This window comes from Leptosomus discolor, chromosome Z (assembly GCF_034619465.1).
Source record: "Leptosomus discolor isolate bLepDis1 chromosome Z, bLepDis1.hap2, whole genome shotgun sequence".
Lineage (NCBI taxonomy): Eukaryota > Metazoa > Chordata > Aves > Leptosomiformes > Leptosomidae > Leptosomus > Leptosomus discolor.
In genome coordinates, this window is record NC_141419.1 from 15643085 (window position 1) to 15669240 (window position 26156).

At 37.5% G+C, this 26156-nt stretch overlaps 1 protein-coding gene across 21 annotated transcripts in view; it reads left to right on the plus strand.

Moving 5' to 3' along the window:
- The window catches only part of SSBP2 (single stranded DNA binding protein 2), a 179930-nt gene that overhangs the window by 107391 nt on the left and 46383 nt on the right, over window positions 1–26156 (plus strand). For 16 of the 21 annotated variants that reach the window (XM_086479011.1, XM_086479023.1, XM_086479014.1 and 13 more), the window contains one exon: window positions 19120–19209. The exons of the other annotated variants lie outside the window; for them this stretch is intronic. In XM_086479011.1, coding sequence (XP_086335137.1) covers window positions 19120–19209 — 90 coding nt within the window. The remainder of the gene's footprint in view (window positions 1–19119; window positions 19210–26156) is intronic. 21 annotated transcript variants of the gene reach the window in all.

Genomic DNA, 26156 nt, shown 5'->3' on the forward strand with positions numbered 1-26156 from the left:
ATTGGAAACCACAGATGTAGAGTCTCTGTTATGTAAGAAACTTCAAACTCTTCGATGTTTGGCAGGTAATTAACAATGAGCTTCGTGAGGAGTGTGAAAAAACACGCTCAACCAGATGTATTCGTGCACAAAGTTAAAAGTATATAATGTTTTGAGTGTTGCAAATGTAAAAAAAGCAATCAGTTTTGGGGAAAAGAATTGTAATTTTTGGTTAATTTAGTGTTAATTCCTTGCAGAGTTATCCTCCTTTTCTGTGGAAAAAAATTTCAGGTGCTGAAATTTAACCATTCACTAACATTTAATTTCTGGAGAGTAAGAGATGCATATATGTACTTTTTATTTTGCTGGGAGTGATTTATTGATTGTTTCTGTCCACTGCACTGTCTGAAGGCATTCTGGTCTGTAGGGCTCCAGCCTAGGGAGGGTCACTGTGAAAAAAACCTGGTTAAAACTGACTAGTAGTGTTGGCCTCAGTCCAGCTTGACCTCCTACTTCATGGAGGGATTCTTATCAATAATTTAAACTTGTTTTGTTGCTCAAAACACTGGTTAGGTATGTTCAGAATTGTTGTAGCCAAAGGCTGCTAGTTTTGGCTGGAGGTAATAGCTGTGCTTCTTGAATGGGTGAACAAATTGGAATGGAAGATTTTTTTTTTTTGCCTTTTAAGTGTTGTACATTAGCATGACTAATACAGTGTTTATCTGCAATGAATAGCAAAGGAATTTAATCAATACAGATTAAATGACACATCTTTGTTGTTTTAAACATGGCATAGGGACTTTTTTATTTTCTCTTTAAAAAATAAGATCCTGTAATTAAATGTTGAGACTCAACAGGCATTGTGTCATTTTGGCATATTGCCATTTCTTAATTTCCTTGGAAGACGAAAAGCCGTGTCTCAGCTACTGGTGAAATGTTAAGATCCCAGCATGACACACACTTTAAAATGTCTTAGTGTGATTATGAAATGGCCCTATTTTACAATGTAAGTACAATAAAATAATGCATGTATTGTAACACTAGGGAAAGGATGTGTAAAATTAAAATTATGTAAGTTAAGCTCTTAATTACTTTGTTTTCTACATTTTAGGTGTTTGAAATTAAAACTAACTAAATGGCATGTAACATAATTCTGAGCCAGTGTTTAGATACTGAAGAGATTACAGAAGACGAATACTGGGAGAAGCTATGGCAAGCAGTTGCTGTCTCCTCATTTACTTTATATTTTTTTTTGATGAGGACTATGTATGCTGTGTGTATGGCCCAGACGGTGTGCCAGTAGGGCATTTTTATTCCACGTTCATTTTTGTTAGTAGGTTAAACTCAAAATTTTTTTAATTTTTTTTTAGCATCATATTAAATCTCAGGAACTAAACTAAATTAGAAGAAGTAAAAGGAATAGTGGATCAAGGAATTGAGAGGAACATAAAGAAGGCAAGGAAACAAGCAATTTATTGAAGAGAAAAGAAAAAGAAGTGAGAATAGAATAAGCCAAAGCAGAAACAGTGGATTTTACAGGTGCTGTCTTGAAAATATGGGAGAGGAAAGAGGAGAAGAAAGGACAAGGTGTTGTTGTACATGGGCCCTACGGCACATGGACATTTATCCCGGAAACACACCCATCCTTTCACTGGTGGTCATGCCGAGGTAGTCAAAAAAGCCCAATTCCTGCTGAATAGCTATAAACTCACATATTTTATGTGTTTGTGGTCAAACCGTTCATGAAGGGGTATGACTCTCAGGGAATATTTGCCTCTGGAGATTTTAAACAGGTGCAAAACTTCACTCTATTTTATTCACTTCATATGGTACTTGCTTACATTTTTGCAGAATCACCCCTTAAATTACTTACAGTAACTTGATTTTAGAATAAAAACAAAACACCAAGAATGAATTAAAGTAACTACAGTCCAAAATACATTATACAAATTAATACATGGAAAACCTGGTGATTTTTACTTCTTTTAATGTAATTTCTGTAACATGATCAACACAAATTTTTTTTATATTCTGTTCACTGAACAAGTTATTGCATTTTTTAAAGCTGAATAATGCTGAATGTTAATAACACAGCAGGGGCAGTCACTGAGCCTCCATAAATTTGGCATTTGTTTATTTTTCAGGCTTTGGGTATTTCCCAGATTGGGAAATCCGTTAGTCTAAAGAACATCCAAAACCTACAAAACAGACCAAACAATAAAAGCCCAGATTTGGGGTTTTATTAAGCAGCCCTAAATTCAGAACAATGAAACAAATGGATAGAGTAACTCATAAGTAAGTGCATGGAGAACACTCCTTACAAGGAGTTGTTTTATCGCCTGGCACATTCACCCAGAGGAAGTGATGAAAGCATCACTGCTTTTGAGCCATTAAAAGCAGAATGGACAAAACACTTTGGCACAGATGTTATAAGGCAGTGTAATGGTGATGGTGCATTAGAGTAGCTGACCTGGTACTCCCTCTTCATCCAGAAATTGTACGTAGCTTTAATCATACAGCAGGCTCAGCTTCTGGTTACTTATGTACCACCGTTCTTTATATTAATGTGCTTCTCCTTTATTCAGGAAGTGTCTAATGGCATTTGGGGGAGGGGAAACTCATTAGCTTCCTTCCTGACTAATATAATTTTTATTTCCTGTTCTAACAGCGGCCTCAGCCAAAAGCAACAGCCTAAAAATTGTGGGAGCTGGGGTCAGGGGTGGGGGGTGGGGAGTTGCCTGAGCAAAACATTTTTGTCTTTGAAGTGGAATGTTGGTTCCAATAAAATTTTGAGACCAAGAAGCAGTTTTAAAATACCCTTTGCAGTTGTATTTTGAACTTTCAGTCCTGCATTGCAATTTTCTTCTTCTTTAATTATGAGAATGGAGGTGACTCAGAACTGCACTAAATGAACCATTTACATTTGCCTTCCCCTCTGTGACTCCTAAACTGCCTTCCCATCTTCCACTCTTTCCTTTGACCTCTCCTGCTTGGCAGGTATCACAGGAATAGGTACTGGTAGAGTTGAGGGTTGTTGAGGATAAGAAGGATTTAACAATGATTACACCAAGTCAAGTAATAAAATGTGAGCTGTTTTTTTACAGTGCCTTATAAAGTGCACGTATATCATTGTCATGCTAAAATTGCATGCTGTTCTGTGCATAAGGGAGGATTTAAAAAAATTATTGGAAGGCTGTATAAGTTCATAGCTGTGGCAATAAAATCTGGGACAATGTTACTTCAGCCTTGTTGAGAAGTTAAACATTTGTCCAAGCTTCATATTGTATGTATTTAAGCCCAGCTTTTTGTCACCTTTTCACACAATCGCTGCTGTGTTTTGGACTGCTTTTCACTCTCAAAATTACAAATGGTTTCATTCAGACTAGCTACAGCTAGACATTCACTGACCTGAAATAGTTATGCTAAATGTGAGTCTTGCCGTGTATACACTAGTACACAATATGCCACAAACACAAGTCTATACAGGAATAACACCAAGCTGGGTCCACTAACAGAAAAAATAAATGTTTGCTTATGCTTCTGTTAAAAAACTCCACATCTTTCTCTTTGATTTCAAGGTTGGAGTGGTAACATTTTCATTAGACTGCAAATTAAATATGCCTGAGTAGGAATTATATATTCCTGGCACTTGAAACTTTAGTATCTCTTGAACCTGCTTCTTACCTAGTCATTAAAAAAACATCCCATTTTGCTTTCTTTGTCCAGCTTGTCTGTTCTGACGGTATTTAGTTACCATTAATACCTGTGATGTTGTCTTTATTCATATCTCTGTGCCAATACGAAGGAGCTAATAGGATAACATGAGTGAGAAAAAAACTTGTAACTGTGTTTGTTGCTTACAAACTGTGTGAAACATTTTTGCTACAATATGGGTGGTTTTGAGAAGGTGGTGGTCTTGTTACACATTTTAAAGAGGCAGCAAATTGTGTGCTTAGGAGCTTCTATTGAGATACAGCTTCTATTGTATATGATTTTGAATAGCAAAGTATTGATGCAAATAGTAATCACAAGCAATGAGAAAACAGATTCTTTTCTAGAAAACAGACCCTGGAAAGTCACTTTCATGAAGAGAAGGTGTAGTGGTGTACTGCATTGTTGGTGAGTGGTACTCAGAAAATTAAAACATGGTAGCTGTTTGTTTCATATGAATGTTGGGGCATAAAGGACAACAAGCGTGGGGGTGAGCAAGTTTAAGCTTTGCTGAAAGTAATTTACAAAAGAACCAGCTTAACCATCCCAGAAATTGTGTCCTTCTCCTTTTGTCAGCTCTTGCTCTGTTGAGGCTACTAGAGTAGATTAAGCAGTTAAATGAAGTTACCTGAAACGAACTTAGTTTTGTCAGCTTTTGTACTAAACATGGGTATCCCTCCTGTGGGACCCTCTGCCTGCAGAAGCGTGGTTATTTTTACGTGATGGCCTGAAATCCCTGGAGAGTGAAAAGCCCGGAGTTGTTTCTAGGGATTTGAAGATGTAGAAGTGGAAGCGAAGAAGAAATGATAGGACAGATGAGCTTTAAAGTTCTTTGCCTTGGCTGTTGCTCAGAGGAAATCCCAGTAAACGCTGCATTTGCCTCATTCCGTTAACAAAACACCATGCAGATGTAAACTCCCTATCTAGCAACTCAGCTGCTGTCTTTTTACAAGTGGGTCTTACTTTGTCAAAACTCCCCCCATTTAAGATTGAAGGAAGAATAATGTCAGCTCTCCACTACTTACTGATGTGATCAGCAGATAGCGAGAGCTGTATAATTTCCCATCAAAAGTCTGTATCGCCACTACCAGCTTCCCCAACATAATACAGGCTATTTACCTGATAGTAGGGGTCATTGCTAGAGTGCTGGTTTTCTTTAGCAATTTGTAATTTATATTATCCCCTGGTAGCACAGCACTTGGAATCAGCCAGCTCTCTGTAATTAACCAGCCTAGCTGAGAAATTGTTGGGGTTTCTATATCAGAGCGGGAAGAAATAGTGTCATAGAAGATTGTGCTGGAGTCAGGTTGGAGAGGGAAAATGCCTCTGACTGTCGTAGTTTAGGTAGTTTAGGATGGAGAGAAGGTAGTTTAGGATGGAGAGAAGGCTTCTTTTTTTTTTTTTTTCTGTTAGCTTAGGATGGGGTGTAGGCTTCTTTTTGGTTTTTTAGTTCTTATTTTCTCTTGTTACCAGCCTGTACATTACATAGTTCTCAGACTGTTGTGGTTTAACCTGAGCTTAAACTAACTTCTAACAGCATTATGGACTGGAACGTGTTAAGGTGGCACATGAGTGTCTGGCAACTTCCTCCACTTTAGATCATTTTCTTCAAGGAACAAAGCTAAACTTTCTATCTACCTGTGGTTTCCTTCCTGCAAGCTTCTCTATATTAGCTGAGAATCACAGAATTCTTGGATCACGGAGAGGGGGGAGCCAGTTTTTTATGCATAGTGAAATATGGATTATTGCAATCAATAAGTACTAACATTTATCTCTAGCCTTTTAGCTCAGCTTGCACATTGTCCTGAAGTGAAGGTGACTGTGATAGTTAGGTTTGCACTCATACACTTTGTTAGGGAGCTTGGAAAAACATGCTTGCTTTTGTTTTGGATTGGTGTTATGTGACCTGACTTAGTTATATAAATAAGATTTTTTTATAGCTGCTTTACTTTATAAAGGTTCCTTCTCCATACTGTATACATCTTCAGCAAACATGCCTATGCCCATAATTCACATTTAAAGCCAATCTGTATCTGTTTGCAATCTATGGATGTATAAATGTTTATTACAGGCAGGGTTGGATAGTACTATTTTTTATGACAGGTGCCTGACTGTTTCCAGCTGCTTGTAATTCCTGGTTTTAGCTGATTTTCTTTTTTTTTTTTCATCAGGTGCAATGAAGAATTACATGGTGAAGCCAAAGTTTTGGCAGTCAGTCTTAAATCAGCTGAATTTTGTCTCTTGTTCCCTGTATGACGTATCTGTTTAGAAGTGCAATATCGATTTTGGCATTTCCCGTGTGGGTGACCCGGCGGTCCGCAGAAGGTCGGGACCAGCCCTGTGAGGTAGTGGACGGCGTACGTGAATCAGTGTCCCTCCAGGGAAGGAGGTGCCTTGACTCTACTCCTCATGTCCAGGGCTTGCTGACAGCATGGAGGAGGGGTCACGTCAGTGTCTGTGTGGGCACTGCTTGAAAACATTAATAAAATAAGCACAAGATTAAGATTTTAATGGTGTGTTTAAGAACTGTAGGAGCTAGTTAACCCTAAAAGACTCAAGTTCTTATTGTCACCCCTATGGATTTTCACACCACGGGGTGTAAAATAATTGGTTCTCTGAGGAGAAGCAACCTCAGACAACCATTTGAGTTTTACCTGTGACTTGAGGACCTGGTGAGCTTACTCGTGGCTGAAGGTGGGACTTTTCCTGGCTCAAGTCCTCAGCAAGCTGTGGGGTGTGTGCAGGGCACTCAATATTTTGTTTTCTTGTGTGAGGCACCATACGTAATTTCCAAAGAAAGGGCAGGGGTTAGGATTTTTTTGTCTTCAGTAACCCACTTGTGTTTAACTGTAGGGACACTGCTGTTCTGCCTGGCAGCCTTAGTGGGGTGGCAGAAGAACTGCTGGGTTTCAAATGATATTTATTAGGGTTTATTTGAGGTTTTCTTGGTGTTTGGGTTGGATTGGGTTGGGTTGGGTTGTATTTTTTTCCCATATCCTAAATGGAAATTAAAATCTCAGATATGTGGATCAGACCACCATTCCAGCTAGAAAGTGTTTATGATATAGGCAGAGTATTTCGGATACTGAAGCATTTAGAAGAATATCTAAAAAGCCTTATGCAGGCTGGTCCTTGGAGGACTGAGCCCTCTGCATCTGCTGTCCCTTGAGTGTGGATGGATGCCTGTTTCTTGAATTCTAGTACCCCATGGGCTAGCAGGTCAGGCTCCTGTTAGTGGTAAATTACCCAAGATAACTGCTTTATAGCAAATAGTCACCAGCATGAAAATGTTAAGACTTCATAAGCACAGTACATAATTCTATTTTAGCACTTAGAGGTGCTAACAAGTTACATTTATCCAAAGATAGATATTCAGATGTGAGAAAAATTAGATGCTTTATAGGATAGCTTTCCATGAGTTTTAACTGTATCGTATTTTTCTTCAAAATGGCAGTGTTTTTCTCAGACTCAAATGTTAAACATTCTAGCTGTTCTTGAAGTTACAGGCAAGTCTGAAAAGTCTCTCTAGTGGACCATATTTTGTTATAAATGCTGTGCACCATACATTGCGTGCAACGTTTTAGTTAAGCTAAAAACGCTTGAATACGTAGAGGGTTTTCACAGTGGTGAACCTCAGTCTTCGTAAGGCTGTTGTGCCTGGACATCCGTTGTAGATGATGGGAAAAGATACACTTCTCCAGAAGACATCTCTGAGCACCTTTCTCTTTGTGGTGGCTGTAAAGGGAGCCTGAGGAGATAAGCCTCACTGGGCTAGTTAGTCTTGCATGGTAGGGCAGTATTCCTAAAGACTTTATTCAGTGTTATTTCGAAATTGAGATATTCCAGCATATATCTCAAATTTTCATATGCTTGTTATTTTCCTGAAAATGTTGGCCTTGTGGTGATGTTTCTGCTTATGAGATTAACTTCAGGACATATAGGGAACAGCTTCACTCTAAAGAAGAACAGAGAAGTCTCTTTAAAAGACTGATAATATTGTGTGGCTTGTTTTTGTTTTTTAATAGCAGTCTCTCAGTGCCCTAAAATGAACATGTACAAGTTAGGAAATTGAGAATTTATTTTTCAGCACCTGTCTATACAAGCAGTAGCACTGATTTTAAAGTCATGAGATTCAGGCTAGAGACTCTAAAGAAAAGTATGTATTGTGTTATGTACCACTAACTCTATCACAGTGGAGCTAATGTTCAAAAAATCCAAATGGCTACTTCAGTGTGTTTTGTCTGTGAAAATGTGCTGTCAAAATTACAATATTGTGAAGTCACATATTTTCATGTTTTAAGACAGAGTATAGCATAGCCTTCAAAAGACAGAGATATATCTGTAGTTAGTATTTTGGTAATCGTTATTAAAGAGGAATGTCATGACATGGAGGTTCAGAAAAGAACATGCAAATACAGTATTTCTTGAGCAGAGGAGCAGTTTCATCACGAGGTAAATTCTGCAGTTAGCTCCTTCTGAAATAAAATTTAGGTGTTTGTGCGTATGCTTTCTCTTCCAGACAGCTACATATACAGACAAAAAATCCATTTTGGATAGAGAGGGAATTACTCAGTTTTCCTTCCTTTTTTTTTTTTTTTTTTTTTTTTTCCCCTCCTTCTGAAGGTGTGTGCATATTGCAGAGATTGCTGAATCACTCCCAGGTGATATAAGGATAACCCCCAAAACAGTCTACTTTGCCTTTCATAATCAAAATTCAGTCTTTTAACTCACAGCATATTTGTTCATTTGTGTTTCATAACCTGGGAGAGAGAGAGAGAGGCAGAGAAACATTAATCTTACCATTGTTAATCACTGTATTCTTAAAATGGGAGAGCACTTGACTGTTGTGTGGAGTGCAGTGGCATGAGACCTGGAGTACTATGGCAATGTTAAAATCTTTGGAAAACAAAATGGGTTTAACAATTAATAATTAAATGATTAAAAGGCATGTGCCAACCAGCTTAATTACTAGAGAGTTAGGGTATAAGATAGTCTTGTCATACTAGCCTAGCTAGCACAATTGTACAAACTGTGAATTTTCTGTAGAGCATCAACAGAACGAAATGGAGCATGCTTAGAGCAGGAAGAAAAGGCTAGCAGTGATCAGCCCACTTTGTGCAGTATGTCATGGCTTAAGCACAGTGATCGTCTGAGTATTACTCAAGCTCATAGGTGGACTAAGTACTGTATTTCTAAAAATTAGCTTTAGATACCTATCTTTGACCTGATTGGAGAGGATGCCATATGATTGGTCACAATTTGAAATTATTTGGAATAATGATTCCAGGAGCTATCCATATTTTGACTGTGTATATTAAAAATCTGCATTGGTATTTCTCTTTTTTTGCAGTCCTATTATCATGACCCCAACAGCTGTTGAGAAAATACTGAGAAAAGACAATAGATGCAATTTTGTATTTCAGCTATTTTAAATGTAAAAGCAAAGCTTTGATCTGTTAAGATAGGAAACACGTAAGGTGTCACAGTCATGTAAGTGAAACAATTTCCTCTAATCAGTTTCCTGCTAACTCCTTTTAGGAGAAATATCTTCACACATCTTCATTCAAATTCCTTGTGACGAGGAAGACAGTGGGTTAAACATACGGTCTGCGATGTCAGGTATTCAACAAAGATGTTATCTGGAGCTGCAGCTTGGGAAAAAATATTTTATTGAGTATTTTGTGATTGTTAAGCTAGTGGACTGAAGCAGTCTTGATCTCCTGGGAATCTAGAGGCGGGGTGTAAGTGTCACTTCTGGAAAGAAAGAAGTCATTTCGTTGAAATATCACTGCAACTCAGCTCCAAGCTGCCACACCAGTGTTTTGTGTCCTCAAGTGCCTTTAACTTGTCAGCAGTATGGTTATTACTGATTAATCTGATAATACTGTTGCTTTTTATCAAAAGTGTAACATAACTCAGCTGGCTAGCCTTTGGCGTTTCGATTTTGTACATATGTACACATTACTAAATAACACAGGGCTTGGAATTAAGCTGAAGTTAATGCCTTTCCTTTTCTAGAAAATTGTGTGAAAACATTATTTGAAATATTATTTTTTGTATCTTCATAAAGAAATAGGAAGAGCCAAGTATTCAGCTTTTAAGTATAGTTGTGTTTAGTTTTGAAAAAGAACGGACAGAAATTTGACACTTTATTTCCACATTTAAAACACAAATTATTTTTGCACCTTTTTTTTGGAAGTGAAATTTCTGTCGATACCTATGCATAGTAGTGATTTTAGTAACTTCCAGTGAATAATGAATGTTCATTTTAAGATAACTTTTCTTTATAACCATGCTTTAGAGAAATCTTTGCCTGGAAATTGTGTTCTAAATAATCGAAGAAGTAGCAGCTAAGAGACAGGACTGAAATGCTGTCTTTTGACAAGAGTTTGAAATCCTTTTATCCATTGATAGGAAACCTTTCCTTAAAAATAATTTCTATTACCTTTAACAGTATACTTCTAACCTAATACCTTGTTTTCGGTTCTGTAGTAGAATTGCAGTATCTCAGCTAAGTAGAATGAAAACCCTAGCTTGGGCACTGGGATACAGTAAAACAAACTGTAATCCTACTTCATATATGGGGAAGCTTTGCTTACAGTGAGGTTGTTTTGGGGGTGGGGTTATTTCCTGGGGAAAGACGAATGGCTGGAGTCCCAGCGTGTACTGTCCTCTATAGGTCTGCTCTTCACTGAGTGAACGCACCTGCTGACGTAAACTGAGCAAACTAATATTGTTCCCGAAAAAGAGATTAAAGATGATTTTTTTTTCTTCTGATAACAGATACACAACTTTTCTATTAATAGAATTATTATATGACATTTTATATTTTTTATGACTCATAATAATGTATAAGATGGAGTGAGCGAAAATACAATGCCAGAGTCCAGATCAAACTGTAAGGAGCTGCAGTTTGATGAAAACTGAGAAGTTAGCATTATGACCTTCTTCAATTACACTTCTCAGACTGCTACTGTCCCATAAATGCATTCCTATTACAAAACAGAAGTTAAATGTTTCAGAAAAATATATATCAATGGAACTACACTAAGAATTAATTAGGCCTTATGATCCAGATCTTTCAAATGGCTTGCTCTGTCAATGTGATGAGTCTACCTTTTGGGGCAAGATCTTAAGTTTGTTTTAAGAAAATCCAGTCGCTCAGTATTGTAAGGGTTTTGGTTCTTCTGTGTATGGCTGAGCATTCAAAGGCTCTGTAAAAGGAATCACAGCTTATTTAATGTTTTGAATGTTATTTATACTTTTGTTCAGAGTGGTGAGTAGTTTTATGATCTATCTTGGAGAAAATGAGAAGGTTTCTAGTGGTTAATCAATGTGGTTCCTCTTAATATTTCTTCCTGTGGTAAAATACTATGAAGCACTATTATAGTGACTAGCTAATGGCTTAGAAGTACTTGATAAGTTGCAAGCTGAAGTGTTTACAAATGGAAATTTGTTGATCTTATTACAATATTGGCTACAATATGTCTGGCACTTCAAAGCTGTCAATGACCAGAAATTAAGCATGTTGTAAATGTGATTTGAAATAGTAATCATCCATTATTTGTCTTTCCAGCAGAAAAAAACAACAACAACAAACCCCAACAAAACCAAACTAAATTTAAATTCCCAACATTTCCTAGATTAATGAAGTTGAAAAAGTAGTACTAAGTATTTATCCTTCGTTCTCAGGAAAAAAAAGTGAAACAATAATTTTTTAAGTATTATCCTAAAGAAGACATCATAGTTGTATAAAAAATAGTCAATAAAGTGTGATAAAACATAATACACAGTTTTGCATGTCTGTGTCTGTTCAGTTAGTTTCTTGTTTGTTTGCAATATGCTGGAGAAGGCATGAAATACTGTGCATTAGAAGGTATTCTTTAAGATAGTAAGTCAGTAATAAGTAGTTAGCTTTTTTGGTACATTATATATGCCCGTGCCTTTATGGGAAAGCCACCAGAATGCTGTGCTTAACTTAACAAAATTGCTGGAAAAAGAAGGGCATGAGAAAGTGACAAAAATAGACAGTTGGCTTTTGGATTATTTTTCTCTTAGTGTTGCACTTTTGGTGCATCAGGGGCTGGTCACAGCTAAACACAGTGGCCCCAATGTCATCTGTCCTGTTTATTTACAGTTCTCTTAGTTGGCATCACTGGATGTGATGAATTAAGCAATACTGATTTGGAAAGATGTTTGACTTTCATTTGAACTTACTTGTACATTCATCTCAGAGCTATCAAGTGACTAGCAGAGTCTTTTATTTATGACTAGCATCAGTGTGAGTTTTCAGCATGGTTTTCAAGGAGATATCTACTGAAAATTAAACTTTTTCTGCTTTTCCTGCCAACAGTATGCTGCTGTCATCAGTGTTTCAAACTTGGTACCAAGTTGTACAACTTGGTTGTAGTTTCCCTGCATTGTCCTTCACATCCATCCTTACACATTCGCTATTCAGTTTGTTTAAATTACCTGTGCATTAATGTCACATGAACATACACAAACTAACCTGAGATGCTGAACATCTCTGCTGTTGTTTTGATTCAGGTGGTTGTATTAATATCCTCCATGTCAGAATATTTTTGTCTGCTTACTATTTTGTTTGTGTGTATGAATATATGAAGACATTATATTAATACTTATACCATGGTTTTAAAAAGGCACCTAAATTCATTTAGGTTAGAAAGCTCAGTGATTTTAAAATAAAATAATAATTGGTTTGTTTATTACAGGATCAGAATGATTGTTAACATGACATTAACAGCCAGTTATATCTATATTTCAGTACTTGAACTTGAGGAGTGAATACATCTTAATCACATTAAGGTTTAGATTAAATGTAAAGTGGTAATGCATATATAATGCAGTTAGTTCTCAGAATTGCTCTGTAGTAGATTTCTTATGAAAATAATCACTCTTGATGAAAAACCTGTATTTCAGAGAAACTGATTTAAAAGTTATTATTTATGAAGATCTTGCCAAAATTCCCATGACCTAACTTCTTTCTGAAGCAGGATTCAGAAGGAGGGAAGAAAACAAAAGCGTGTCTGGCATCGTTACAGTAGTTCAGAATACATTAGCAGTTTTTTGTGGTTCTCACTCAAAATCAGATACGAAATTTTGGAATAATCAAAAGCAAAGCTTTCAGTTGTATCTCTAAAGTAATTAGAGTTTCAGCAAAAGGAGTCCTACACCATAGAGTACTTTTCAGCAAGTGCTGTTTAGGCTTTGGACTTCTGAGATGCAGCATAAACACAAAGGTTCTTGGGTATTTTTGTTGTTTTTTTTTTCCTTGTCCTTGAACTCAGAAGGACAGTGCATACAACATCTGCTTGCAATAATTTGCAGCCAGTTCTGCAACAGGATGTTTCTGCTCAGACTGTTCAGCTTGTAGGACTCATGAAGGTAGGCTGGACATTTGTTTTTCCAGAATGCTCTCAGACACATTTGTGCTTCAAAATTTTACCGGTGTGAAAATTTTTCAATTATCGTACTGATGCTGCTAATTCAATTCCATGTGTTCCCTCTAGGCTGCCTTTACTGCTGTGTTCACGGTGCATGACACTCCCCATGCTTTAAGCTGTGCAGAAAAAATGTGTGAACCTTCTAGTTAGGCGTTGCCGTGCCCCTCCAGTGAGCACCCTGTTTTACCCAGGTATTAGAGGGTAAGGCCATCTTTCAGAGGCTCTGTCAGGCTGGAAATTACCCATGGAAGCACCAACAGGCTGTTGCTTCCAGCAGTATATAGACAAGTCACGACTTGGGGTGACGGTAAAGCGTTCTCAGGCACACCTCACTTGCCTGTGCTATATGACGGGAGGTGTTGTGGAGGATGGGAAAGCACGGTTGCATCTACTGTGCAAACAGCAAGAGGAAACATCTTTAAAAGGGAAAATCGACTTTTAACTGTTTCAGACTCTCCCTGTAGAAATAATTTTATTTTCAAGAGACTCAGGCTAGCACACTTGACAGCACTGGCAAGTATCTGTGACTTACTAGATCTAGCTTCTCACCTCCTTCCAAACCAGAGTTATTAATGCAGCTGCTTCTTCATCCTGACACTATTGCTGTGCTCTCAACAAACTGTTGCTCCCTCTTCCTCTTCGATGCTGGTTTTATCATCATTAAATCCTAAGATAGGGAATTAAACTTGCCTGCATCATGGACAATGGTGCCGGTAGTTTCAGTGACATCTAGAGGCACTATCTTTTCTCTGCCTGGGAGAGTCCAGCAGGGACTTTTGCTTGTGTGGTCTTCTCAGCACTACACACCAGTAACGTGCTCGTGCTTTGCCACAGAAGACAGAACACGAGGACACTACCTCCGAATAAGCCAGTAGCAAGAGGGATTGGCTGATACTTGATGAAGCTGAAGAAGTGAGTACCCACCACCTCTGGTAATTCAACAGGAACTAGGACTGTCCAGCTAACTCAGCAGATCATGGCTGGTGTAGAGGAGGTTTATGGAGGAGGCTTGGATGATGAGGGATTGAGTGGCCAAGAGTGGCCATAGATCTGTCCTATATGTGAGGTCCAACTTCTCTCATCCATCGTTGAGTAGATTTAGTCACTCGTCATCAAGTAGACTTGTAAAAAATTAGAAATCTCAGTTTTTGGGAAAAATTTAATAACATGATAAACTTCTTACTTTGGAGAAAAATAAGGATGTCTCACTGTAAGCAAAATACCTGAAATTAAATGCCCAGATTAGTGAATGAGCCAGATGAGGATTTTTATAGATAAAATAGAGTCCTTTCTTTGTAAAATTCTTTAATTGCAAATGGAATTGTTCTGTGAGCTTGCTTCATAAACCACTTTTTGTGATAGCCTCAAAAAATTACCTGTGTGTTGCAGACTTCTCTCTGGATTTTTGTATTGCAGATACTGTACTAAAGGAATAAGTGATCTATTTTTTTTTTAATTTACTTTGTAATTTCTTTATTGTAAAAATGAACCTAAACCATGGCTATTTTTAATATAGTCACCTATTTTTACATTGTTGAGAGTAGCTTGGGTTGAGCAAAGAGTGACCACAATAAGTTTCATTCAGATACACCATTTTAATTAATAATTGCAAAGAGATACCATAAATTCAATGTTTTAGCTATAAAAGCAAATATAGTTTTCCACTTTTAAGGAGGTAAGATACTACTGTACAAAAAAATCAGATCATTTAAAATTTTCTAGTTCATCTTTTTATGAAAAGCAGGAAAGCAAATTGCAAATATTTAAGAAGTCAAACTAATGGAAGTATAAATGATGAACGACTTGTAATGCATGCAAAAATGAAGCCATGGTTCACTGTGGGACTGTGAAAAAGGAACTGAATAATTCATCAGGGTAGAATAAATAAGAATATTTCTATGCAGCAGTTGCAGGTTTGTTTATTGATCCACCTGGTATAAGTTCTTAAAAAGTTCATTGGATGGTGCAAGCTAGAACACTGAAAATGCTTTATTTCTGGTTTTGGGACTTCATTGCCCGTCAGGGAAGAAAATCCCAAACAGGCAAACATGAAAACAGAAAAAAAACCCAGTACATTACATGATGAAAGACAGAAATTGAAGTTGCTGTAACACCTAATTGCAGAATGCCCACAACTACAGTATTCTTACAATTATTAAGCAGTACTTCAAATGTCGGTAAAACTGATCTGTTATGGCCACTCAAACTTTGCATTGTTCTGTCCTCCTTCCCACTCAGAAACACACAGGACAGATGGTTTTACACAAGTGTCTGTAAACTGATGGTGTAATCAAGTCTCAATTAATTAGTCCAGTTAAAATCAACACATTGAATACCCCCCTGAAACATCATGGTCCACAATCAAAATATGGCCAACATCAGGATATGGATTTAATTTTGAGTAACTAGCCTGAAGCAAAGAGCTAATTCCCTTCTAGTTGAGACCTTTTTCTCTAGAAACCACGAGAACCGAGATTGAGTAAATCAGTCTGGATCGGTTGTTGTGTAATCACCTCCACAAGACCTTGCTTTTCTTTCCCCTTCATCATCACAAATGATTCCTCTGGTATCCATCCAGTAGCACTGCTCATATCTTTTGGCCAGCCTCAGGGCAGCTTTCCAGAATGGGACTTGAGTCCTCAAGCAGAAGGCTTTCTGAGGAGGCTGCAGAAGCTCTCCAGTCTTACCTGTTGGCTTCATCCAGCTCCTCTCCATGTATGTTCTTCAACAAAATTGTACAAAACCCACTCCTACTAAAACACGGTTACTTTGAAGCTATATCCGCGTTACAGGAATTGGCAACACTTCTGAAAGTAATGTGTTGCCTTACGTGCAGGGGGTAGACTTGTGGTCACTCATCACTATGTCTGTAGCTCAGCAGACAAAGAGTTGCCCTGTGCACATTTTACCACTCCTGGAGAGTTGCATACTGATCTCGTGAGGTTCACTGAGGAGTGAACCTGGGTTCCTCTGTTATCAGTGCTAAGTCACATTCAAAAATAGGAAAAAAAAAGTTTTTTTTTAAAAAAAAACACTATTGAGACAATTATGAAAATGTTAGGTATTTTCCTTATAAAGCCTTGTTAGGTGGTTTAGTGGCTAATGTAGCTCCTAACATACTGTTTTAATCTTTTCTTCCCCTGTTCTGGAATAATCATTATTTCCTTCTGTTTTTGTCTTTTTTTTTTTTTTTTTTTTAAACTGTTAAGTGTATTTTACCATTTTTTAAAGTGATTTTCAAAGTGTGGGAAATGGCATGAACTCAGCAGGGGCAGATCCCTATATGCCTGTAGGAGCCCTGCATGCTGAGAAGTTTGTTCCCTCCTTCTCTTACAAGCATCCTTTCATAACCTGGGACCTCTGGCAGAGGCCACCGTTGCAGAGAACATATAAGACCCATTGAGTGCATTAAGGTGCTCTGGCATGCATTAATGCCTGGTATAGTTTAGTTTAAATAATGTGAGCAGGAGTGAGAGAACCTCGGATGGGAGGCTTCTGGAAAGTGGTTGTGTATCAGAGGAGGTGCTGCATAGCCCTTTTTCTGAGATGTTGCAACTTAACAGTGTTTTGCCTATCTGACTTCATACTGTTGAGATGTGTTTGCCTAGTGATTTATTATAGTCTGTTCAAATGCTTTATTTATGATGTCAGCTATACTGAACATATTACCCTGCATATTATTCCATGGCCAGTAAAGATGGGCGCAACTAAGGTAGCATTGGGGCAAACAGGAATTAGTATGCAAGGAGGGATGATACTGTAATAAGGTTCATCATTGTTAGTGCCCCTTTAATGGGCTACTCCTTCTTAGTCAGAGACTGCAGTGCAGGCTGTTTTGGACATTTTAAGATGCTCAGGCTTTTAACATTATTGATTTTCTCTATCAGTGATGCTACTGTTGTCATTCTTCACCTAGAAAACCTGTACATATAGAAGTAAGACCCAGCATACTTCACTCAAACTGCGTCTGCACCTGTTAATTAAGTTACTTGACATTGTTACCCAGTGCGTAGTTTAAACAGGTATTTTGTTGTGGGTTTGTGGGGGGTTTTTTGGGTGGGGTGTTTTTTGATTAAAAAAAAAAGCTGAAAACTTTTATCTTCTGTTTTGCTTTGGAAATGTAGGTAATCTGAAAGTAGTTAGTGCACATTCACAGAAGCTGTGCGAAAGAAAACAAGGGTAACAAAATATTTTTCTTCTTCAGAAGTTACTTCTATGTGTTCATACTGCTTGCTTTCTCTCTCTGGGAGGTCGAGTCTGCGACAGACCTGAGAGAAGTACCTGAGACTTTCCAGGGAGTCGCATGGTTTTGCGTATGTCTAAGCTGCATCATACTCCAGTCTCATGAACTTCAAGCAGTGCCCGAAGAATGGCAGTGGCTAGCGGAGAACTGTTTTTCTTTGCTACTGTTTTATAGGCTGTTTTGGTGACTTGTGGTAGCCTCTCACCAGAAGGTATTACAATTCCAAAGTGTTTGCTACATCCAGCTCTCCTGACTGGCCTTTTCTGTCAATTGCAATTATATAGTGTTTTAACACTCATCCTGCAGACCAGATCCTTGCATAAATAAGACCCTTTATTACAGGGTTTTCTGGTGAATCAAAGTCTTGCACTCAGTTCTGAAGCCAGCACATTCTGTGGTCTTTATATTTTAATGGTATGTTCCAGACTTTTGTTTGGAAAGAACGTAACAGCTTAGATGCTAAATATGCTACTGCTAATTGTTCAGAAATTTGATTCTAAAGCACAGCTTAAGCCATTGAAAAATCTGTGGTAGTTAACTGGATATTTCCTTTCTGCCTGGTTTAAAAAGGTCAGCCCTTCTTTGTGCCAGTTTTCAAATCTTTCCAGCATTATTCTTTAATTTCCTAGATAGTGTGCCAAACACCTGGAAATTTCCAGTTTCCAGATCTGCATCTTTTGGACTTCAAGTGTGAGTGTACAATGGAGTGATAAGTTAATATACATAAGCCATTCATATTCTGTAGGGCAGATATTGTCAAGTTGTTAGTAAGCTGCAAGTGGCTCTCAATGCGTTGTGTGTTCATGAGTACTTTCACAGAAGCTCGTAAGCCTTTATAGGTGATTCAGCCTTATGCCCTACAGAAACGTATTGCAGGAAGGAAGACTGTTAGAAATTAAAAGTGGTTGAGGTTCCAATACATGATGACAATAACAGTTTGGCTTCCTTTTTTGTGATGTTCTCCTGCTTGTAAATTACCAGAAGCAATATTCTTTACTTGCTTATTCCAACTGAAGGATTTGCAAAGGTAACTAATTTCATCCTCTGTTTCGTTTCTTAGAAATCCCTTTTTTGTTTTCCCTTCCAAAAACGTAACCTGAATTCTTCTAATTTGTCATGGTGGTTATTTTGGGTGTTGGTAAAATCATAAGCATTACCAGCAGAATCATGAGCATTCCTTCTTGTACTGTTTATAACAGAACCCTGTTTTGAAGCTTGATGTAGTTCTGAAAGAATATTACAGTCTGCTAAAATTATCTTTAAAGTGCTTAGAAATTGCTGATAGAATGCAAAAATTATGTTCTTTGTGCTATCTGTGTATCCTTGTACATGTGTGAGGATGTTCATACACATAATACAAGAAAAACTGTGCAAGTTACATGCATATTTGTATGTATAGAGAGACACTCAGATGCAATATTTTTAAAAATCTAGTCAAGATTTATGTAATTGATGCGTATTTGTGTATCTGTGCAACCTCTAGCATCCTTCCCCTCAACATACATTTGCTATTTTAACAAATCGCTATACTTGTGTAAACGAAGACTAAACACAATACAATTTTGATTTACCTTCAGATGAAACAATTACATTATGGCATATCCAGAGAATTACTTTCTGAATTTTGGACAGGTTTTGGGTTTTTTTTTTTGCTTGGGGTTTTCTTGGGTTTAATGCCTACCATACAATGACAAAGGTTTATTCTCCCTTTGTTCTTTTCAGAGTGCTGCAGCAGCTCCCAGCCCAGTGCTAGGAAACATTCCCCCAGGAGATGGCATGCCAGTAGGTCCTGTACCACCGGGGTTTTTTCAGGTATTCAGAAAAATTATGATTAAGGAATTTTAGGACAGAAAATCCTCCGTAATACTGTTTACAAGTCTGTAGAAAAGGTCCTGTTCTAAACTATGTCTCGCTATGTGGTGCAATACTTGAGAGTTTATTTTTTAACAAAAGTGAACAGGTGGAAAGCAAGGGATCTCTCTGACAAGCATTTCATTTCTGAAATAGTACAGCAGAACTCATTTCAAAATTTCAAGCATAAGAAATGATGCCAGTTTATGAGTGGAGACTGAAAATGCTTGAGTGTAATTTTAAAAGAATTTCTTATGGTAATATACATACATTGAATTGAAACTTTAAAGTAAGACTGTCTTTGGTCATCTTTAGCTCTGTGGTAAAGCCAGAGGCCAGATTTTTGACATGTTCAAATTTCAGTGGGAATTGGACCTAGGCAATTAAAAATATCCCACTGAGCATCTCCACGCACATTTAAGATCTCATCCCTAATGCCTAAGAAAACAAGCCAAGGATTTAAACAATGTGTTACGTCTACTAAGTTTTGTCATAAATAAAACTAAATACCCAGTTAGCACTTTAGGCATTAACGGTACAGAATACTGTGATGGAAAAATGGCAGCTTTTAGTGCAAGACCAGCCTAACAGTTGTAATCTGAGATCGGGCTGCTCCTGTGAGCGAGCTTTCATCTCCTCATCACCAAAGCTTGCTTGTTTTATTCCACGCTGGCAAACTGTGGCTGTGCAGCAGAAGCAAAGAGTAGCAGCATCTCTAGCGTTAAAACAGTTCTTTAGGAAGAACAGAGAGTTCCACTTCATATACTTGATCTCATGATGTGAAAGAAACAACCTGGATTTCCAGGATTGTGATGCAGGGAGAACATTGTGATAGGATGTTCTCTAAAAACCAAGTACTGAAGTCCAGGTAGAGACCAGTGCCTTTTTCTTTCTTCCCTGAGATATGTAGACAAAAGAAGCATATTTGATCTAGAAAAAAAGAATAAATGTTTTTGTTTTGGTTGGGTTTTTTTAATCCAGATGGTGATTGTACAAAAATCCCAGGGTATCAGCAGTCTTATTTACACTATATATGGATGATGTTATTTGTATGGTCTTCCTTTTCGTACGGTCACAGAGGGAAAAACTGCTGTCTACAGTATTGGTACCTACATAAAGAAACCCTGAACCTGACATGAGCATGTTGTTTCCTTCATCAACTCAAAAACTAAGGCATGATTTTTAATACATGAATGAAAAGATACTTGCAAGTGAAATAGAAAACATCTTACTGTTGTCAGTCACAAAATCTTCAGGAGTTGGACGAACTGATTAATTAATTGTTTTATTTCTGCTTTTACTGTTTCGAACAGCTGGTTGGGTAGATTTTTTTAAACACAATTTTATAATAATTTTTATATTGTATAAATATTTCACTTATTTTAGCTGCCCACTCCAGTTGTAATGTCAAAGGAATTAAAGTTGTTTTCGTTATTGTCTTTGAGAATAATTAAGAGGGGAAAGGGGCACAGGTATGACAAGTATGTGAAGTATATTTTTTATATATATATATATATATATATATATGTGAAGGGTGTGAGAGCTTTTTTTTAGAATAATGAAAAGACTTACAGCCACTCTAGATCTTTAAAGATGTAAGAAAGACAAGATAATAGAAAGTTAAGTATGGGTAAACTTTCCATGTCTGTCAGTATGTGACTTCAGTCTTACCCTGAAGCCCCACCAACAGCCTGCGCTTTTTGCAAGGCCTGGGATTGAAACTAAACAGAGGAAGATCCATTTTCAGTGTAACACAGTTTTTGATGTTAATCAGAGCTATCGTCAACTCAGCAGCACAGCCAATGAGTCTTCTGCAAGTCAGGTTCCAAGAGCTGGTCTGCACAGTCTGGTCTGGCCTCCTGCAGCCATCACCCTTCACATCTTGAAACCACTAGATCTGTGCCATTGTGTCTGTCTGTAACATGCAATACTCAAGGTTAGTCCCCTGCCATTTTAGTTGATAGAGACATACTTTCCTCAGTTGAATGGCCTTGTCAAGAGAACAGACATTTTTCAAGAGATTATTTGGTTTTGCTGTAGTCGTCTGCTTAAGAATATGAGTAAAGCAATAACATGCTAGTTAGCAAATCCACCTGCAACTTGGATAGTGGCTACATTGATGTGGTTGGGAGCAGTCCCAGCAAGGGGGAAGCTAAACCAAAATCCAGTCAGTTACATATACAGCGTGCTGAAACTGTAAGGTGTGTATAAAGCAAATATGTACAGACAGTCCATGACAATGTGTTGTGATGTTGGAGTGAGTGTTGTCAGGAAGCAGTTAGTATCTGGACATAATACCTTCAGGTGGAGCTGGATCTTACCAATGTCAATTTAGCTGAGGATAAGAAAATATATTGGCGGACATAGCCGTGTATGTGAACCTTGAAAACTGAGGACCATCACCTGTTGCCATAAAAAATGGGTGAAATGACAAGCAAGAAAGAGAAACTCTTGATCAAAAATTCCTGCTTCCTCCATAGGTGCTTTCTTTCTAGTACACCTGCAACTAGACAGTTTCTGTATACTCTTCTGCGATTCCTCTGGTCCCAACCAACCACAAGAATAAACAAATCACAGAAAACATGTTCATCTGTCTTGATCTAAATACTGACAAACTTCAGCCTTTCTATGAATTGCGGTCTTCTTTCACTGAGAGTTTGGAATTTAGACCTGCAACTCACTCCTAGATTATGAGAGTGAACAATTTTGGTTTTTAAGAGTCAGAAGATTATAGAAACAATGGGAGAATGCTGCTTTTATCTACATTTAGCTCACTAAGACTTTGCACTACAAAAACACTGTAACATTTCAACTTTTTGCAACCTGAAATTTATCTAGAAGATTATCCTGCATGATAAGGATGCCCTTTGTTGCTTTCATGAAATGTTTGGATTGGCCAAAGCTAAAGCTACTTACAGCCTTTACCTTCCAGCTCTACTTGGCTAACTCAGAATTGCTAGATGATTTAAAGTAATTTCATTTCTCATCAGTACTTGCTCTTGGTTTTGCACTGCAGCTCTATTTTGCTGTGCAGCACTAACCACTAACTGGGATGTACCCAAAATGGATGCTCTTGCTGCTGCAATTGCTTCTGATCAGGCAGGTCAGGGGAAGGTGGCAACCTAGGTGGAGACTGTGCAAGAAAATAAGTTATTTTTTTATAAAAGAAAATAATGCAGTCCACTAGCACATGGAGCTGGATAAATATGGGAGAGGTATGGTTTCTCAGCATCTGGTAAAACTCTGCTCTTCATAAAATGAGGTTTTCACATATATGTAGGCCACTACCACTACTGTTACTTAGCAGTCTCTGGCATTTTATGCCTGATCCACAGAGGTGGAGTTCTGAAGCCAGCAGCTGAATTTTTCTTGTATCTCTTTTTGCTTGTATTTTTGTACTTCAATTCAGAGGTTGGATGATGATCACTACTGTGCTTTACAGTCCAAAATGCAGTGCCTCACAGTGCTACAGTGAAAGGAAGGTGATAGAGTTGTGCACAACTCTTTTCATCAACTAAATGATTTTTTTTAAAAAAAGAGAATTGTTTACAGTGTCAAAAATGAAATTTGAGAAGTCAAGAAAACAGGTTTATGTGGAGTTAGGATGTGTCTCAATTTCATCTACTGGTGTGTATGTATTTTAATGTAAATTAAATTTCATAGCTGCATTTTTTTTTTGTCCTCATCATCTTTCAGTACATAGAATAGGTGATACGCTGGAAATTATTTTGGGTTATAGAGTAACTGAATCTTCTCTTGCTTCAGTACCAGTGAAACTGAATGTGTGGGACTGCAGGAGGAGCAAAGAGTCATACAAGACTCTTGAACTTCAAATAGTTTTAGAGTTGATTTTATCTCAAGCTGAAGTAACAGGTCAAGTGCAGTTCAATGAGGGCAGTGTCTGGTTGGGCAGTGCTTCTGGTAAGTTGCTTTCTTAAATATGGAGCCTCAGAGAGGGACAGTGTTTGAGAATCTCAGAGTGTGAGCCTGGATGCTAAAAAATTATGTGCAATTCATCTTGAAGTTACACACTTTTTCCTGGGTAACCCAGTTTCAATTCTCTTTCTTCATGTTTCTCCATCTATTTAAACAGAATGTTGTTAAGTGACGATCCTTTTGAAAGCTGTGGATTACTTGGGCAACAGAAGTTGTAAAATTGGATTAGATTGCGTGAAGTTAAGATGTCTGTATACATTTCTGAAATGCTCATCTAACTCCAGTCTAAGTCTTGAAATCATCAGTTTGCCAGTTTTCCTTTGTAGACATCCTGTACGTGGAGCTAAGGTGTGAGTAATAAAGTCATTTGGGTAATTTTTTGTGCCATTTTTTAGCATCAGAATTACTCTGTTGATAGTTTCTTCACATAGCCATCCACAGAGATTGACATGACCTAATCTTCATCCCTCTTTTTGGATATCTGATACTGAAATACTAGGGCAACTGGAGGACTGAATATGTCAGCAGCCAAAGCTGTACATAAGGTTCTAATAAACTAATTTACAGCGAGTTAAATTCATCCACTTGTGATCAAAGAGGATTAGGTCATAGAATTCAGACTCTCCGATTTTCACATCCGATCTTATTTCTAGTTTCTAGCCTGAGGACTATCAGCATTTTTCACCAAGGTTGATTCTGTGCAGCACAGAAATGTTAATTGTGAAAGGCCACTTAGATACAGGCAGAGCAAGGTCTTCAAAGTGTTTGGTACTAGCCTCTCTCCCTTCTTCTTGAGGACAATGAGGTAGGAAAAAACCCATGTTTCATACTTGCACATCGTGGTACAGTATGCATTTAGCAAATAATGCATGAACATTTGGAAATATTGTCTTGGAAATTCTGAAGCCTGGATACATACCAGTGTGCTCATGTGAAGCATGAGGATTGTGTTCAGGTGCAAACTGCTGGTCTTCAGGTAGTAAAGTGCTGGCCTGTTTCCATCCATCTCTTCACTGATCTTTAAATCAGCTAAAAAATTAGAGATACATTACATTTGTATTTTTGCAGACTGTTTATTTAATATCTGTGGACGACACAGCTTTAGTAAGCAAATAAACAGAGGCCAGAGGGAAGTTTTGAAGCTTGTGTTTGTTGAAGTATTTTACGTTTTTAAAGAGAATGAAAAATATTGATTTATCACGATTTCATTTGCCTTTTAGTTACTTTTCCAGTTTTAACACATCCAAGTGCAGAGTTAGAATCATAGAATGGTTTGGGTTGGAATGGTCCAACCTCCCTGCGATAATCAGGGACATCTTCAACTAGATCAAGTTGCTCAGAAGTTCTAGGTTCTAATCCAGTGGAATTCATCGAGTTTCTCCAAGTTAGTGACAACTAGCACTGCTGAATATCTGACCCTGATTACTTACTTTTGCACTGCAATTATGAGAAACATTTAAGTACGTGTTTAATTAAACGCCAGTTATCTTCACCTCTTCTATTACATGGGTGCCCAAAAGTCTGCCATATTTGTATCTGTATAAGGAACCTGTCTGTTTTTTAAAGGCAGTCAGGCAGTTAACAACATCGGATTTGTACTTAACTCACCTGACAGGCACTGCTGAATAGTTAACTCATCAAGTGCCAGCTGAACTTTAGAGGAAACGGGTTGTTTCATAGTTCACAGTTCACTTGTTTTAATTTGGTAATTTTTTTTGAAGTTAAATTCTACCACTGACTATATCTTTTCACATATAAGTAAAGCGCTCTGTCTTTTAAATGCATTATTTTTTTTTTATTTTTAGGAAATTTGTTAAAGTTTATTTTAGGTGAGCTTACCTCTAAACATTATTTCCATAGTGCATATATATTTTGAAGGAATTGTTAAGTAATTTGCTTCATTCACCAATTTGTGATCATCAGATATACTTGGAATAGCATGGGAAAAATGTGTCGACCTGATGTTTGAAATACAAATGTTATGTATTCCTCTTATATAAAGGGAAAAAAAATACCAGACCAAACCCAACCCACCAAAGTAATTTAAGGCTATCGTGCCATCTAGTGGTAGTCGTTCATTCTCATTTTAGCTTAATTCATATTATTCTAAAGGATTATATTTAGCCTTATTCCGTCTTGGTAGAGCTGATCTAATGCTTTAGGAGAGCATCATTACAGTAAGACACATGAGCAGAAAGAACTTTTTCTATTTCTCTTCCTACCTAGCATTACTATTTGCTATTAAAAATTAAAAAGTGTTTAAATACCATTTAGATAGTGAAAATAAGCAAGGTAAGTTAGTGAATTAAAAATCAGTAAGAACACACACCTCTTGCATTTTGAAACCAAAATAGTGAACTGTTTACATATAAAAAGAAAATAGATTTGTAAGCTTCTGTGTAAGGCTGTAAAATTTCTTTATAATGTAGTATTTAATACTTTTATACTTATATTTACAATATTTATAGTAAAGTTATGATATGATACTTTTTCAAAAAACAGATCTTGTATTATGAATTCAATAAATGCAGCGTTTGATTAAAACAGTTAAATCTTTGCTGTATACCTCCAGGAAAACTAGCAAGCAAAATCATAATTGATCTGTTTTCCAAGGGGAAGTAAAGAATATCTGCTCCTTTTTGAAAGTTGTTGCTTGAAGTTTCCCAAACAAATACAGATGGCACCTTTGCATCTCCTTTAATTCCACGACAGCTGGGGTTAAACCAGACCATTTGTGGTTTCACTCAGTCCTCGCACTCACTTTAATCTAGCTCATGTGTATTAGTCTCCTGGAAACTATTGCATTGGCGAGGGATCTGCTGGGGATGTGATCCTCTGCCTCAGCGCCTTCACACTCACAGAACATCCTCCCAGATGGCTCATTTGAACAAGCATCCAGCAGTAAGGAAGATGAGGAGGGAGAAATCTTCCAGTGTGTCCTTAAAGCCGTTTTGGAGTGGCTGTGTTGCTTC